General features: G+C 34.9%; 1 protein-coding gene across 9 annotated transcripts in view; it reads right to left on the reverse strand.

The window, feature by feature from the left end:
* Nucleotides 1-13,775, reverse strand: part of CMC1 (C-X9-C motif containing 1) — an 89,814-nt gene that overhangs the window by 23,470 nt on the left and 52,569 nt on the right. Inside the window, exons 1-2 of one of the 9 annotated variants that reach the window (XM_070575942.1) lie at nucleotides 13,062-13,124; nucleotides 8,112-8,227 (exon numbers count right to left, since the gene is read on the reverse strand). The exons of 7 other annotated variants lie outside the window; for them this stretch is intronic. In XM_070575942.1, the coding sequence (XP_070432043.1) occupies nucleotides 8,112-8,145 (34 nt within the window). In that variant the 5' untranslated portion in view covers nucleotides 8,146-8,227; nucleotides 13,062-13,124. Of the gene's footprint in view, nucleotides 1-8,111; nucleotides 8,228-13,061; nucleotides 13,125-13,775 lie in introns of those variants that run through there. One more of the 9 variants, XM_070575941.1, reaches the window with a different exon arrangement.

Below are 13,775 nucleotides of genomic sequence, written 5' to 3' on the forward strand. Positions count from 1 at the left end.
TAAGTAACAGGGAATGTAAGTATTGGCTGATGTTTTGGAATAACAAACCTAGAAGCAAACCTGCTGGCACCCATTAAGAACCTAAGTCCTCTTTCACCTAAGTCACTGGACACAAACAGATTTCCTAAAGAGAAGATGGGGAAAGTAAGAATACAAGGTCCCAGGTTAAAAGGATTTTTTTAATTCCTAAAAATGACTGAAATAGCATGGGTAAATTTAGGATTTCTGGTATTATTACTTTGAGTTTCACCTACCTATATCAGTTTCCATTAGCTTTTTAACTTGCAATTAAAGGGTTTTATTCCTTCTTATTTATGAAATACAAGCAGGTTAGTACTTAACTTCTGATACTCACTCTAATGTCCACACAGGTAGACAAGTTCTTTATCTGACTTATTTTGTGAAAAATTCTCTCAAATCCATCTGACATCTGAGATGGTTAGTAAAAGTTTGTCCTATATTGTAGAAGAGACTAATTTATTTCACATGACAATAAGGAAATACTATCCCCAAATTTTGCTATTTAACTACATAATGTGCAACTTTGGAAAGCTATTCTGTAAGAAAATAAAGCAATTATAGAATTTTTTGCATATTAATGGAAAAAATATGTCTGTTTTGCACACATAACAATTAAGTAAGGCTTACATGACTGCAATGCCAGTTCTATAATTTTCTTGACGGAATTCATTTACATAACTGCCCCACAGCTGGCACTGAGAGCTACAATTAATGGGCATATATCAAGCTGTGGGAGATAGGAAGATCCTGTGATAGCACTTTCTAAATAACCAGGCATTAACATTTTATCTTTTAAACTAAAAATCACTAACTTCACCTGTATTTCACCCAATTAAAATGTGTTCTTCAAAAAATAACAATTATTCTCTTTACTTATTTGAAATCCATATAGTTCAAATTTAATCTTACACTCAAAATACAAAATGTCTTAGGAAGAAAATTAACACAAATTTTATAGGACCAAATGAGCTTTCATGTTAAAGAAAGAATACTTTCAAAAGGTATATGGTTTGTTTTAAAACCTTGTTGTATGTCTTATATTAGAAACGTAACACTCAGGCAAATTTTTTTTTAATTTCATTCATTTTATTTAAACTGAAAAAAAAGACTCACCCATTTCTCCCACCTGCCACCTCCTGCCTCTTGGAACCACTGATCTATTCTATGAGCTTGTTAGGGTTTTTTTGATTCCACATATAAGAAAGATCATACTATCTTTCTCTCGTATTCGTCTTTCTCTGTCTTATTTCACTTAGCATAATGCCCTTGAGGTCCATCCATACTGTTGTAAATAGCAAGATTTCATTATTTTTTATGGCTGAATAATATTTCATTGCATATATATATGCCAAAATTTCTTTGTCCATTCATCCCAGATATATACTTAGGGTGTTTCCATACCTTGGCTATTGTAAATAATGCTGCATGAGGGTGCATATACCTTTTAGAGTGAGTGTTTTCACTTTCTTTGGTTAAATACCCAGAAGTGGAACTGGTGGATCATATAGCAGTTCTAGCTTTAATTTTCTGAGGAAATTCCATACTATTTTCCATAGTGTTGCACTAATTTACATTCCTACCAACAGTACACAAGCGTTCCATTCTCTCCACATCCTCACCAACATCTCTTGTCTTTTCAATAATAGCCATTCTAACAGAGGTTAGGTAACATCTCACTGTGGTTTTGATTTGCATTTCCCTTATGATTCGTGATGTCTGACATCTTTTCACGTACCTGTTGGCCATCTGCATGTCTTTGGAAAAATGTCTATTCAGATCCTCTATTTTTTAATTGGACTGTTTGGTTTTTTGCTATTGAGTTGTATGAGTTCTTTGTATATTTTGGATATTAGCTCCTTATCAGATGTAGGATTTGCAATTACTTAATCTCATTCAATAGGTTGCCTTTTCATATTGCTTATGGTTTCCTTGCTGTGCAGAAGGTTTTAGTTGGATGTATTCCCACTTGTTTATTTTCGCTTTTGTTGCTTTTGCTTTTGGTGTCAGATTCAAAAAATCATCACCAAGACTATGTCAAGGAGCTTACTGCCTATGCTTTCTTCTAGAAGTTTTATGGTTTCAGGGTTCAAATCTGAAGATTTGAATGTAAATTTTACATTTAAGTCTTTAATCCATTTTGAGTTAATTTTTGTGTATGGTATAAGATAGCGGTCCAGGATCATTCCTTTTCATGTGGCTGTCCAATTTTCCTAACACTATTTATTGAAGAGAGTGTCCTTTACCCATTGTATATTCTTGGCTCCTTTGTCAGAAATTAATTGACCTTATATGCATGAGTTTATTTCTGGGTTCTCTCTTCTGTTCCATTGATCAATGTATCTGTTTTTATGTCAATACCATACTGTTTTAATTACTAGTGATTTTAATGTAGTTTGATGCCCCCAGCTTTGTTCTTCTTTCTCAAGATAACTTTGGCTATTTGGCGTCTTTTGTGGGTCCAAAAAAATTTTAGTATTCTTTCTTCCATTTCTGCGAAAAATGCCACTGAAATCTATAGATTGTTTTGGGTAATACAGACACTTTAACAATTCTTCCAATCCATGAGCACAGAATATCTTTCCACTTTTTTGTGCCTTCTTCAATTTCTGTCATTAATGTCTTATCGTTTTCAATATACAGGTCTCTCATCTCCTTGGTTAAATTTATTCCTAGGTATTTTATTCTTTTTGATGGAACTATAAATAGGATTTTCTTAATTTCTCTTTCTGATAGTTCATTATTAATGTAAAGAAAAGCAACAGAGTTTTGTGTATTGATTTTACATCCTGCAACTTTACTGAATTCATTTATATTAGTTCTAACAGTTTTTTGATGGAATCTTTAAGGTTTTTTTATATTTAATACCATGTCATCTGAAAATAGTGCCCATTTTATTTCTTCCTTTCCAATTTGGATGCCTTTTATTTCTTTTTCTTGCCGAACTGCCCTGGCTAGAACTTCCAATAAGATGCTGAATAAAAGTGACAAGAGTGGACATCCTTGTCTTGTTCCTGATCTTAGAGGAAAAGCTTTCAGCTTTTCAGCTTTGAGTATGATGTTAGCTGTGGGCTTGTCATATACAGCTTTTATTATTTTGCAGTACCTTCCCTCTATAGCCACTTTATTAAGAGTTTTTATCACAAATGGATGTTGAATTTTGTCAGATGCTTTTTCTGCATCGATTGAGATGACTGTAGGATTTTTAGCCTTCATTTTCTTAATGTGGAGTATCACAATGACTGATTTGCAGATGTTGAACCATCCTCACACCCCTGGAATAAATCCCACTTGATCATGGTGTATGATCCTTTTAATGTATTGCTGAATTTAGTTTGTTAATATTTTGTTGGAGATTTTTGCATCTATGTTCATCAGGGATATTGGCCTGTAATTTTTCTTTGGGGGGGGGGAGCAATCCTTGTCTGGTTTTGGTATCAGGGTAATGTTGGCCCACAGAATGTGTTTGGAGGACTTCCCCCCTCTTCTATTTTTTGGAATAGTTTGAGAAAGACTGGTATTAATTCTTCTCTGAATGCTTGGTAGAATTCACCTGTGAAACCGTCTGGTCCTGGATTTTTGTTTGTTGGGAGGTTTTTGATTACTGATTCAATCTCTTTGCTAGTAATCAGTTTGTTCAGACTTTCTATTTCATCACATTCAGTCTTGGTAGGTTATACGTTTCTACAACTTTATCCATTTCGTCTAGGTTGTCCAATTTGTTGGCATATAATTGTTCATAGTAGTCTTTTATGATCCTTTGTATTTCTGTGGTATCAATTGTAAGATCTCCCCTTTCATTTCAATTTTGAGTCCTCCTTTTTTCTTGGTGAGTCTAGCTAAAGGTTTGTCAATTTTGCTTATCTTTCCAAAGAACTAGCTCTTAATTTTGTTGATCTTTTCTATTGCCTTTTTAGTCTCTATTTCATTTATTTCTGCTCTAATCTCCATTATTTCCTTCCTTCTATTAACTTCAGGCTTCGTGTGTTGTTCTTTTTCTAGTTCCTTAGGTGTAAAGTTAGGTTGTTTGAGACTTTTCTTGTTTCTTGAGGTAGACATTTATTGCTAGGAACATCCCTCTTCAAATTGCTTTTGTGGGGCCGACCCCATGGCCGGGTGGTAAGTTTGCACACTCCACTTAGGCAGCCCAGGGTTTTGCCAGTTCAGATCCTGGGCATGGACCTAGCGCTGCTCATCAAGCCATGGTGAGGCAGCGTCCCACATAGCAAAACTAGAAGGACCTACAACTAGATTATACAACTATGTAAGAGGACTTTGGGGAGAAGAAGAAGAAAAATATTGGCAACATATGTTAGCTCAGAGCCAATCTTTTAAAAAAAAACAAATATAAGTAAATAAATAAATAAGAACTTCTTTTGCTGCATCCCATGACTTTTGGTATGTTACATTTCCATTTTTGTTTGTCTCAAGTTATTTTTTTATTTCTTCCTTGACCCACTGATTATTCAGTGGTGTGTTGTTTCATCTCCCCATATATATGAATTTTCCAGTTTTATTCATGTAATTAATTTCTACTTTCATATCATTTTAGTCAAAAAAGATGCTTGACATAATCTGAATCCTCTTAAATTTAATAAGGCTTGTTTTGTGGCCTAACATATGATCTTGGAAAATGTTCCATGTGCACTTGAGAAGAATGCGTATTCTGTTTCTTTTGGAGGAATATTGTCTAAATATCTGTTAAGTCTATCTGGTCTAACATATCATTTAAGGCCAATGTTCCCTTATTGGTATTTTGTCTGGATAATCTATCCACTGATGTAAGTAGGGTATTAAAGTCCCCTACTATTATTGTATTGCTGTCAATTTCTCCGTTCAGGTGTCTTAATATTTGCTTTATACATTTAGGTGTTCCTATGTTCGGTGCATAAATATTTACAAATGTTATATCCTCTTGTTGAATTAACCCCTTTATCATTATGTAATGCCCTTCTTTGTCTCTTAGTAGAGTCTTTGTTTTATAGTCTATTTTGTCTGATACAAGTATAGCCAGTTCAGCTTTCTTTTGGTTTCCATTTGTATGGAACATCTTTTTCCATCCCTCTGCTTTCAGTCTGTATGTGTCCTTACATCTAAAGTGTGTCTCCTGTCAGCAGTGTATAGATGGATCTTGCTTTTTTACCCAATCAGCCACTCTATGTCTTTTGGTTGGAAAATTTAGTCCATTTACATTTAAAGTAATTATTGATAGGTATGTGCTTATTGCTGTTACGGTTCTGTAGCTGTTTTTGTAGTTCTTCTCTGTTCCTTTCTTCTTCTCATGCTCTCTTCCTTTGTGGTTTGATGACTTCCTTCAGTGCTATGCTTATAGTCCTTTCTCTTTCGTTTGTGTATTTACTACAGGTTTTTGCTTTGTGGTTACCATGAGGCTTACATATAACAACTTACATCTATAACAGTCTATTTTAAGTTGATAGTAACTTCAGTTTAATCCCATTCTAAAGCCCAACATTTTTACTCCCCTTCTCCCCTTGTTTTTGATGTCACATTTTACATCTTTTTACCTTTTGTATCCCTTCACTAATTATTGTAATCCTAATTATTTTCACTACCTTTGTCTTTTGACTTTCATGCTAGCTTTATAAGTAATTAATCCACTATCTTTACTATATATTTAATTTTCCAATGAGATTCTTTCATCTGTGTTCTTGTTACTAATTAGTGCCCTTTCTTTTCAGCTTAAAGAAGTCCCTTTAGGGGGCCGGCCCTGTGGCTGAGTGGTTAAGTTCGCGCCCTCCGCTGCGGCGGCCCAGGGTTCGGATCCTGGGCACAGACATGGCACCACTCATCAGGCCACGTTGAGGCGGCATCCCACATCCCACAACTAGAAGGACCTGCAACTAAGATATACAACTGTGTACAGGGGGGGTTTGGGGAGATAAAGCAGAAAAAAAAAATATTGGCAACAGTTGTTAGCCCAGGTGCCAAACTTTAAAAAAAAAAAAAAAAAAGGAACATTGGCAACAGTTGTTAGCCTAGGTGCCAATCTTTAAGGAAAGAAAAAAAAAACCAAGTCCCTTTAACATTTCTTGCAAGGCCGGTTTAGTGATGATGAACCCCTTTAGCTTTTGCTTGTCTGGAAAATTCTTTATCTCTCCTTCAATTCTGAAAAATAATTTTGCCAGGTAGAGTATTCTTGGTTGGAAGTTTTTTTCTTTCAGCACTTTGAATATATGGTGCCACTCCAATCTGGCCTGAAAAGTTTGTACTGAAAAATCTGCTGAAAGTCTTATGGGGGTTCCCTTATATGTAACAAGTTGTTTTTCTCTTGCTGCTTTGAAGATTCTCTCCTTGTCTAACTTTTTGACATTTTAATTATAATGTGTCTTCGTGTGGGTGTCTTTGGGTTCATCTTATTTGGAACTCTCTGAGCTTCCTGGATCTGGATGCTTGTTTGTTTCCCCACGTAAGGGAGGTTTTGAGTCATCATTTCTTCAAATAAGATTTCTGTACCTTTTTCTCTCTCTTCTCCTTCTGGTAGAAGCACATTTTTGTTAAAATATTTTCTTGAAAGTTGGATATATTCTTTGATATCTCATAACCGTATACCTCAAATGTAAGGTGTCCAGGTTCACTACTTCTTGCAAATCATTCGAAATCAAACTTTTGACATCATCATGTTTCTCTCTTCAGTGATCTTCTCTCTAGTCACCAACTCCTGCTAATGTTTCCTTTGATGCTTCCCATTCTCACTATCATCTCACCAAAACAGGCCCTCTACTTATAGCTTAATCAAAGAAAAAGCTTCCTCTTTTTCTATTATCACCCTCCTCCATTCAGCCTAGCCCATATACAGAACAATCATAATTTTTCTCTCTTATGTCACCAAAGACATGGGGAAGAAAACAGACTGGATGAGATTAAAAGGATGCAAAAATAGTGGAACTACTGCATTCACTGTCCCACAAAATTACTATTTCTGTTAGAGACTTGTAGGAAACGACAATGGGCATGATTAGCATATACAGATATAAGAGACGATTGATTTGAAATTAAAAATAACCTCAAAAATAGGGACAACCAGAGTAAAAAAATTTTTAAAGGTGAAAATTGCCCAGAATAAATGCAAATTCCTACATTTAAGTTAAAAAATACTTTCAAATATTAGAACAGAATGACAAATAAACTCAATGTGATCCAATGATATGATGAAACATGACAGAACACCTAAACCAATCTTAATATCACTGTTTCAATCACAGTGGACAGGAGCTCACAACATATTTGTGTTCTTCTCTGGAGATCACATTTTTAGATGGATCCTGACAAATGAGATTTTCCTATAGAAAGGTGATCAGGAGACTGACAGGTGTAAAAACCACTACATATATATGCACACTATATTATGTACTAACCATATCTTGTAAATCAACCCAGGGTACGTACTGGAAGTAGAAAATATTTAAATTTAGCCAGAAAGGAGGCTTAAGAGAGGGAATGAGACTCTAATTTAGTAAAGTAGGCTTAAGTAAAATCCTGGAAGACGTTAAATTTAAGAGTTTAGGCTCAACCACATAGGCAGCAGAGAGTGACACAAACTAAACTGTACATTTCAGAAAGCTTTACCTAGCAACGACATTTAGGGTAAAGGTAGGGAGGAGGAAGGAAAAGAAATTTTCTAGATAAGGAAAGCTAGTCTATATGCTAATAAAACAATTCAGGCAAAAATATGGAAGACTTCTGGGTAAAAATTGCAGGAAATTGCAAGCTCATAAACTCCTCCTTCCTGAATAAGATAAACAAAAGGAGTTTTAAAAAGGGAGAAATTGGCCAGCTGCCACAATACAAGAAAAGAGGTACAGTCTCATACCATAAACTTCAAAAAGTAGTAGACAGGAAAGAAAGAAAAGATTCTGGCAAGGCTCAGCATGGCACAGCTCCTAGTCCTGATTCCACCCCCAGAACACACTGGGAAACAAAATGAATTAAAAACCATGAGAATTTCCACTAATAGCACTCCTCGCTCTTGGGAGAAGCAGACCAAGGAAAATAAATTAATAAATAAATAAATAGGAAACCTGGAGAAAAGTAAAAACAAAACAAAACCCCTGACAACAAAAGCCTCTACTCACCTTCAGAGGATCTCAGCAGGGGTAGAAAAGCCATCCAGGTATGCCATTTTTCAGGGCTCCACAGTTAATAGAGAGGACAATCCAAAGGTAACCCCACAGGAAAAGAGGAAACCTTCCTGAAGGTATTTAACAGAAACAGTGCATTGGCCAGTGTGCCCCTCCTCCCCCTCCCTCCAGGCTTCAGGAAAGGACACAGAAGAACACCTCAGCCCTCACACTATAGCCCACAAGGGAAGACAAACATATCACAAAAAGGTGGCAGGAGTGTTAAAGAGAATTTGCTCACAATTTTTCAAAGAAACAGCAGGGCAACACACCCTAAGGAAAAGAAGATTCATCTTAAATGTCACTCTATATAAGAACTTAATGAAAACATACATTCAAGAAACCTAGGGGCTGGCCAAGTGGTTAAGTTCTTGCACTCCGCTTCAGCAGCCCAGGGTTCCGCCAGTTCGGATCCTGGGCGCGGACGTGGCAACGCTCATCTGGCCATGTTGAGGCAGCGTCCCACACGCCCCAACTAGAAGGACCCACAGCTAAGATATACAACTATGTACTGGGGGGATTTGGGGAGAAAAAGCAATGAAAAAAAAAGGAAGAAGACTGGCAACAGTTGTTAGCTCAGGTGCCAATCTTTAAAACAAAACAAAAAAGAGAAACCTAGACTTCAAGGAATAGTTGATAAAGTAGACTGAGAAGAAAGAGGAGATAAAAATCTAAGGTGAAGACCAAAACAAATCCCTAACAGTGAAAATAAATATATTAGAAACATAAAAGGAACAGAACAGACCCAGGTAAAACTCAAGTGAGAGATTTTATAAAAGTGACTTAAGGTAATCACAGTAAATATAGAGGGGAAAAGAGGGTTAATGCAAATAGAGAAAACCAAGGTGTGGTAGGCAGCTTCTAGGATGGCCTCAAATGATCCCAGTCTCCTGGTTTCCATGCCCTTGTGTAAACCACTCCCCTTGAGGGTAGCCTAAGCCTAGGGATTTGCTTCTAACCAAAGAATATAATGCAGACAGGATGTTACTGCCATGATTAGGTTACAAAAGATCATGACTTCTGTCTTGTTAGCAGATGCTCTCTATTACCTTCCTAGCCTGCAAGCTTTGATGAAGAAAACTGCCACGGGGGAGAAGCTCATGTGGCAAGGAACAGAGTGGCCTCTGGTCAACAGTCAGCAAGGAACTGAGGCTGTCAGCACAATGTCCTGTGGGGGAACTGAATCCTGCCCACAACCACTAAGTGAGTTGAAAAGAGATCCTTCCCCAGTCAAGGCTTTGATAAAACTGCAGACCTTTGGTGCACCTACAACATGACTAACAATAATGTACAACTGAAATTTCACAAGGTTGTAAACTATCATAATCTTAATAAAAAGTTAAAACAAAACAAAATAAAACAAAGCTGCAGCCCCTAAGCTGACATCTTAATTGCGGCCTTTGAGAGACTGAAGCAGAGGACCCAGCTAAGCCATGTTGGAGTCCTGACCCACAGAAACTGTCGGATAATAAATGTGTGTTGTTTTAGTCACTAAATTTTGGGGTAACTTGTTATGTAGCAAATAACGTGAAGTGTTAAACCTTGCTTAAAAGTTCCAAGAAGGACTGGTATCTTTGAGATAAAGAACTCAAAAAAAGGAAAAGAAAAAATATTTTAAATTACAAATTAAGAAAAGTTTTCTGACATGAAGCTGAATCTACAAATCAAAAGGACATAGTATGTTCCACAAAGAACTATACAGAACAATCAATACCTAAGACACATCCTGCTTAAATTACCAAACTCAAGGATAAGGAAAAAATGACTCTAGTATCCAAACAGAAAAATCAAATCACCTCTGACAGGGTGGTTGCAAGGTGGGGCAGGGATGAAAATTAGGCTGGCCTCAGACTTCCCAGGGCAACATTCAATGTTATAAAACACTAAAGCAATGTGTACAAAGTTTGGAGGGAAAGACACTATGACCCAAAAATTCTACACCAATTCTATGTGTCATTCATAAATAAAGCAACAAGCAGTCATTTCCAAACATGACACATGTCAAAGATTCTAGAACCCAAAGACTCCTCTTAAATAAAATATTCAACAGTGAAATCTAGCCAATCAAGCAACAGGACAAAACACAGAAATAAGGAGAAGAGATGATGTGGTGAGCACTAAATTTATGGTTACAGACAAGAATACAAGTATTATAAATTTTGACCATGCAAAAATACAACTTAAAAAAACTTGAACCTAAAAGAGAGGATGTGGGGGAAGTATAATCATACTTTCAAAGCAGGGAATCAATCAATACTGTCCAACAGTAGAATAAAAGTTAAAAAAAACCACAATGACTGAAATTTATCAATGGCTTTTACATAATTTTTTCTTAAGATTTGAGGCAACTTCAGAAGTAATACACGTTTTATAAAGAAAATTGTACCTGAACTTCAGCAAATCTTCCATTTTAGCTTTGCTTTGCTAAATTCAACTTTAAAAAATAGTCTATATTATATAATCTCATCTTTATATGTTCACAGATATCTGTATCTGCGAATGGTAGGATTTAGAGTAATTTTTTGGAGAAGGCTGCAACTTTTCTATATTCCTTACATTATATTAATTATTTATAATTTTTATTAAAAGAACAATGTTATTTTTCTAAAAAACAATAAAATGCAGAGGGAAATTAATAACAAAAGCCTGAATTGGGGCAGAGGTGTACTGAAAATGGAAAGTCTCACATTTGTTGGAAATATTCCTGAATTGGGACTAGTTAACCTCAAAGGCTCCATCTAATGCTGCATTTCTAAGATCACAGAATTTCCCCTAAACAAAAATTTTTGCTACATGGAAATTTCTGTTTTCTATTATATCACTTCTAGACTTCTTTGCTTGGCTTTTACAGAGCACCAAAACATGATCCTAAACTGTAATTAGTCCTACATAATTAGGCTAATCTGCTCACTGTCCCACTAATATCTTGCACTATACACAGCTTTCACCTTTTAACTCCTATTTGGTATATCTTCTAAATAGATAGGTAATCTAGATGTTATCAATTCATAGGCTATTTCTTCCCCAGTAATAAGACAAAGAAAGTGAATTAAAAAAACAAGCTATGTAAATCTAACCTAGCTAAAAAGTCTGTTTGCTGCATAAAATTCTGCCTAAACTCTTTCAGAATTTAACTAAAATATTCTTTCAGAATTCCTAGAGCATTCACAGACTTTTCTATATAAAAACAACTCTAAATTAATACTGCTTTGTAAAATTTTATGTCAACTCAAAAAAACTGAAAAAAACCTAAAAGAACAAAAAAATTTAAAAATATTATGTTAAATATACTTAGTTGAAAAAAAAAACTCACCAAAAAATTAAAAAGAAAACAAAACAGTGATACAAATAAGTCTGATTTGAAATACATTCTTAAACCTTTGATACGGTCTTCCCAACCAAATATTTCATGGTAGGTATTTTAAAAGATATGTTCATGTATTTTTATAGAATGCTAAAATCTACAAATTTTAATGTTCATTTTTTCATTTACTTCTAAAGATACTTTTACAGTTATAACTATCCACAAAAGGTCTGTGAACACATTGAAAAACTAGAAACCATAAAAATGAAAATTATTTTTAAAAACTACTATAGTCAGTAAGAAAACAGTTTATGAAACTTCATAGATTTATCACAGAAACATATTCATCATAATCCTCTTTAACAACACAAAAATACACTTTCAAGTAAGCAGCTAAAGCTTCCTTATTTTTCCTCTCAACTATGATTAAAATGTTTATATTCCTTGTTTTAATATCCTAACACATTCAGAACGGCAGTTGCACTTTTGGATTTCTCCCTTAATAGTAATTATAAAATCTAAAATCACTTTTAATTGGCTCCTTGAGTAAGACCTAAAACTTGGTTAAACAGTCAGCACTTAATGTTACATTTACAGTAATGGGAAGGAGCAGAGTAAGTCAATGTAAAGATGAACACAGTTTAACTATATTCCTAAGAACACAGGATTTCCCTGTATTTCTAACACAAGACGAAGATAAAGTAGATGGATTTACATAATTCAAAAACATGTAATTTTATTAAAACACTTGATATCACTTAGCTCGTAATCAGAAATATACGATGATCTTTAAGATAAATAGAAAGGTAAAACTACTTCTATGTGATAGTTTCAATTACAGTTATTTCCAAAATATTCTCTTGATAAAAGAGAAGAAAATATAAAGATATATAATGTTTTCATGTTTCAATTCATTTTACACAGGAATTTACCATAGTAAGATATTTTTTAAAATACACTGAAGATGATTCATATGTCTATATCAGCACTGTCCAATAGAACTTTCTGCGATGATGAAAATGATCAATATCTGTGTTATCCAATACGGTAACCACAGGCCATATGTGGTTCTTGAGCATTTGAAATGCGGCTGGTGCTAGTAAGAAAAATTAAGTAGCTAATGTGCCTCTTGACTGCTATACTAGGACAGCACAGATCTATAGATCATAGCTAATTTAATATTTTAATATATATCAAAATCTAATAGGGGCTTTCAGATACTAAAATAATTAATAGATAAAAACTGAACTTAAAAAATACTTATAAATTAATGATTAAAAATAGGTTCTGACTATTAACAATCAAGGTTTTTCCATAACCATGGGGAAAAAAAATGGAAAAGCTCAATATAACACAGAGGAGAAAAAAATTGTATATTAAAAGGAGTAAAATTTTATAACCTTCTTCAAAGGGAATGACAGAGCATTATTAAAACATACGCTACACACCATACACACAAATTTTCATATCTGACATAGAAAAGTGCTTAAATACTTAAAACATTTAAATATCTGCATAGGAAATAAACTCTATATTTACCATTTACTCATCAATGTTTAAGTAACATTTTCAATAATGAGAAAAAAGTTGCTCACTCTTACCAAACAGTAAGAATCTAACTCTAACAAAGCAGAGCGCGTTGCATCAGAGACAGATTCCAACGAGAATCACTGGACCTGAAGCAACGCAAAGCAGGTACCAATGAGGCTAAAGGGCAGACAGCCACTGTGCTTCAAACCAGAAGCATTCTCACCAGTCCAGACAAAGATGCCAGTCAAAGTGCCGAAAACAAAAGAAAAAAATTTCATGATCACACCCTGAAAGCATAAAGATTCATGATTAAACCACTTCACTGAAGTCTGTATTGGGTCTGGGCAGAAGAGGGGTGAGAGCTGACCTAAAAGTGCTATAGAGGTGACAGTGAGGAAACAAACGAGTGCTAGGAAAAAATTAGTGGTCTGGTCACCAAATACTTCTTGAAAATATGTTAATGGTTGGATTATTCTGGCACAAATGCTCTGACTTTTAAAATGAGCCAAAACGGATGTTTAAACTGTCTGTAGGTTACAAAATTGGGATGTTCTCATTTGCAAGAAACAGTCGAAATCCATGTGCTGTTGACTAGTCACACTCCAAGAGAAAATGAAAAACAGAGCTCCTCTATTCAGCAGATCTACCCCTCCCCCAAAAGATCTCAATAGATTATTTCTACATGTGCTGTGTTAAAACTGAACCCCTAGAGGGCAACTCAGCTTCAATTTTTACTTCATAATATACTTTAGTTCCTAACCAGTTTATAGATACCATGAACTAAT

This window comes from Equus przewalskii, chromosome 15, assembly GCF_037783145.1.
Source record: "Equus przewalskii isolate Varuska chromosome 15, EquPr2, whole genome shotgun sequence".
Lineage (NCBI taxonomy): Eukaryota > Metazoa > Chordata > Mammalia > Perissodactyla > Equidae > Equus > Equus przewalskii.